The sequence below is a fragment of the Cynoglossus semilaevis genome, chromosome 17, assembly GCF_000523025.1.
Source record: "Cynoglossus semilaevis isolate Cse_v1.0 chromosome 17, Cse_v1.0, whole genome shotgun sequence".
Lineage (NCBI taxonomy): Eukaryota > Metazoa > Chordata > Actinopteri > Pleuronectiformes > Cynoglossidae > Cynoglossus > Cynoglossus semilaevis.
The window spans coordinates 2,615,634-2,619,681 of NC_024323.1; the positions used below are offsets into that span (position 1 = coordinate 2,615,634).

At 40.8% G+C, this 4,048-nt stretch overlaps 1 protein-coding gene across 2 annotated transcripts in view; it reads right to left on the reverse strand.

Annotated features, from left to right (window-relative positions):
• Window positions 1–4,048, reverse strand: part of LOC103392643 (noelin-2-like) — a 36,257-nt gene that overhangs the window by 2,237 nt on the left and 29,972 nt on the right. For both annotated transcript variants that reach the window (XM_008329296.3, XM_017040643.1), the window contains one exon: window positions 3,757–3,863. In XM_008329296.3, the coding sequence (XP_008327518.1) occupies window positions 3,757–3,863 (107 nt within the window). The remainder of the gene's footprint in view (window positions 1–3,756; window positions 3,864–4,048) is intronic.

Sequence of the window (4,048 nt, forward strand, 5' to 3'; positions counted from 1 at the left end):
TTAGCAGATAGATAAATACCATTGTTAGCATTGTTAGCAGATAGATAGATAGATACCATTGTTAGCATTTTTAGCAGATAGATAGATAGATACCATTGTTAGCATTGTTAGCAGATAGATAGATAGATAGATGGATAGATGCAAACTCCATAAAAAAATACCAACTGTGTCCACTGGCTGGGGATGACAAACCACTGGCTCTTGGGAAAAAACATGGGCCACATACATATGTGGGTCACAACAGGTCAATTTATAAATGACTGATGAATGTTTTATTTATATACCTCGGTTTGGTTAGTTTCTCTTTTAATGTTGTGAGACAATTAATGGGGATCATAGAACTTTTAACATCGACTGGTAAAAGAACCACAAATCGAACACGTGAAGCCGTACGCGTCGTGCAAAACCGCTGTGACGTGAAAGGAGTTCAAATTGTTATTGCATTGTGCAGAACTAGGGATGAACCGATGCATCGGATTAACATCGGTATCGGCTGATGTTTACCTCGTGCATCGGCCATTGGGAAATAAAGATGATATTCACCAATGGTGAATTATTTATATACAAGTGTGTAATCAGTCACAAATATTGTAGCACAAAATGATGGTACTGCAAAGTGCTTCTGACTCAGGGTTTAATCAGCCAGGAGTACACAGACTACTGCGGGCTGTAGCCAACGCCAAAACAACAAAAACAACAAATATTTTCTCTCGCTCTTTCTCTCTCTCTCGCTCCAGCTTCACGGCCCTCACGCACACACACTCCCAACCACCTTTCTCCGACCGAACCGTTGTCATGGGAACCACACGGCACAGGCTTCCTAATGTCAACACTTTTACTGATAAAACTACTAAGAAAACATAGTACTTTTACATTTCATTGATTTACCAAATGGCTCAACATTTTTGTTTTCATACATATTTCAATTTTCAAGTTTTACGTTTCACAAAAATAGTTTTGTTAGACAATGAAGGTAAAAAGAAAAAAAAAGTTTATATAATACAATACTGAAAGAGTATTTTCGTTGATTAGTCAGCGGTCTAAGGTCTTTCGAAAGTTGTTTTTCAGAAAAAGAACTTCGTGGTGCGAATTGAGGTCGTCTTAAATGTCAAATAAAAGAATTGACATTAAAGGTTGTTTTTGTTTCATTCATTCAGTCAAATGTTCACATGGCACAAAAGATGAAATGAATTGGCATCGGCTAAGTTGTTATTTAAAACATCGACCAATCGTTGCACCCCGGTGAGAACCGAATAAAAGTGCTATTTTGGCAAGTAGCTATTTGTGTTATCTTTGTGTTGCTGTCATTCAAGAGTTATCAAGCAGCTTGTATAATTTCCCTGAGTGATAAATGGAGCAAACAAAGCTTTCCAATGTTTTCAATAATTGGTAGGAAAGTAGTTTAAAGACTTGATGACACGTTCGGGAATCAGAACACAGGAGGATGTGCTCATGTGTTGAACAAAAACTCCTCATTACAGGAAACTGTCCCTTGTTTGCCGGCTTGAATCCTTCCATGCATGTATGAGTGCGTGTGTTCCAAGCAATCGATCTTCCGTCTTTGTGTGTGACTCGTTAAAGACGTCCGTGTCTCTTGGCCTTTCTGCTCCATGTTTACCGAAAATCAATCCATGTAGCAGCTTTATCTTTTTTTTCTAAAGCCCTCTCAGCGGATCTGTCAACTGACGCAGCTCTTTTTTTTTTTCTTTTCTACCCGTCGCACGTCTGATTCCCTTAATGGTTCGGTTGAAGTGCTGCCCAGATTTTAATTGATCCTCTTTTAGTGCTCTATTCATTTGATTCTTTAGCGCTGTATTAAAAAAAAAAAAAAAAATCTTTGCGCTCACTGAGTGTTCAGTAGATTTTTTTTTTTCTCCCACTAACAAGTGTTACAAAATTACACCATGTCAATACACGGGCGGGAAATGACGAAAGAAATGGAGAAATACATTGTCATGCTGCGTTATATGTGGACGACAGCTTTGTTTACGTTGGCCATACATTGTGCTACATTCACTTCCTTTCGTTTGTGATGTTTTGATAGGAACTTCTTGCCCTTCGTTATGGTGTCCAGGCGTAAGTCAGACACTTGTTTTTATATCCTAGACCAGGCATGGGCAAACTACGGCCCAGGGGCCAAATGCGGCCCGTTTGACTTTTTCATATGGCCCACTGAACTTGTCCAATTTATGTTATTAATTTCAATTATCATTATACTTCTGCCTTTTTCGTGCAATGAATTTCCCCAACAGATGGCAAAGAAAAGTTTTAGTTCATAGAAACGCTCCATTTATCTGCTCCCGATCCGGCCCCATGCCCAAATTTTCAGACACGCTGTAGCCTGCGAGTCAACAAGTTTGCCCACGCCTGTCGTAGACCATGATGTGTTAGCGTAGGTTGAGTGACGTAGGCACTTATGGACAGCATGTGCATCCTGACTTCCAAAAATTGAGATACATTTCGCCCTAGGAACGGAATTTGACCAACTGTAATGTCCGTTTTCAAATCTTTGCCTTGCATTCAATCTGTTTATTACCCGCTCTCTTGAAATGATATGAAGTGAAATAATCGCTAAATTAATAACAAAACCCACCAGGCCAGATTGTTCATTGATCAACCGGTGCATCGTGTTCTAGTGTGTTCTCCGTGCTTGACTTTCCACCAAGTCTGTGACCAAGACATTCTGTTTGTGTCCATTTGTCAATGCTGCGACGGTTTTCCTCCTGCTGCTAGCCCCTTTAGCCCTTTAACCCAGCCAAAGCCACTGACCCTAGTCACATCTCCAGGAGAGTGCTTGGGGACTGTGCAGTCCAGTGAGCAGGGGTACTTATTCGACATCTCTCTGACCTCGGCTTTAAGTGGAAAGTAAGAAAGTGGAAAGTGAACTACTTGTCATTGTGACATAGCACACCACTGCACACAATGAAATGTGACCTCTGCTTTTAACCCATTACCAGTGGACAGCTTTAAGCGCCCGGGGAGCAGTGTGGGAACGGTGCCATGCGCAGAGCACCTCAGTGTTAACTTGGCAGCTGGTGGACTCGAAGTCCGCTTCCTTAACCACTAAGCCACCACTTCCTTTTACTTCCTGCAAGTGCCAAGAAAACTATCCTAGTCCCTGTACAGGCAGTCTACGACTCAGGCCTCAGTGATTGTTGTTCTCCAGGTAAATGGTCACAAGACCCATTCGATCTTTCTGTCCGACTTCAACTTGAGCTTCTAGAATGCATTTATTGAAGCACTTCACCACCGACTCAACATCGTAGCATAATCCTAGCATAATTCCGCAGCAGCTTTTTCATTGTCACGATTCAAATTTGGAATAAAAATCGCCACACGATTGTTTAGCCAGAAGACATTACGATATTTGGAGATGCTCACGTGTGAATTTGTGTTGTTTGACTCGGTCAAATTCCTGAATACCGTTTAAAAACGACAGCACCTAAATGACCCAAATCAACTTAAGGTTCTGTCAAATCTAATTCTTACTCTAGTAAAATATGTTTTTGCTAGCATATCTTTGGGAAAGGTGATGGGTTATTGAACCATCAACAACTGTTGGTCTGTTTCATCATGGAATGCTATGGTCCAATTAGAGGAAAGGCCTCACACCAATATTTCTTGGGTAAATGAATGTCCCCTTTTACCCAACAAGCTCCAGGAATCCTGAACAGTGATCACATGGTTATTGTGGCTGCGTAAGAAAAAATCTAGAGTTCAGCTTTGAGGGATGTAAGTAGAAACAGAAGGACTTACCCTGTTGTCAGAGCTGGGGATCATAGTATCCGTCATCCAGGAGCCAAATCTTGATCCTGATGCTCGGACTGTGATGGGATTACTGACCCCAGTGAGTTTTCCACAGCCTGCGGGGTAAAGATTGAAGGATTTATGACTCACTGTTTTTGAAAACTTTAAAGAAACCTAACTTTCGCAATAAAATTTGATTCAAGGAATCTAAAAAATGTTGGCACATAACTTCACAAACGCTTTTTGAACTTTTTTTTAATAGGTTTCCAGTGTTTAATTTCAGAACTCAATTTCTCGAAAC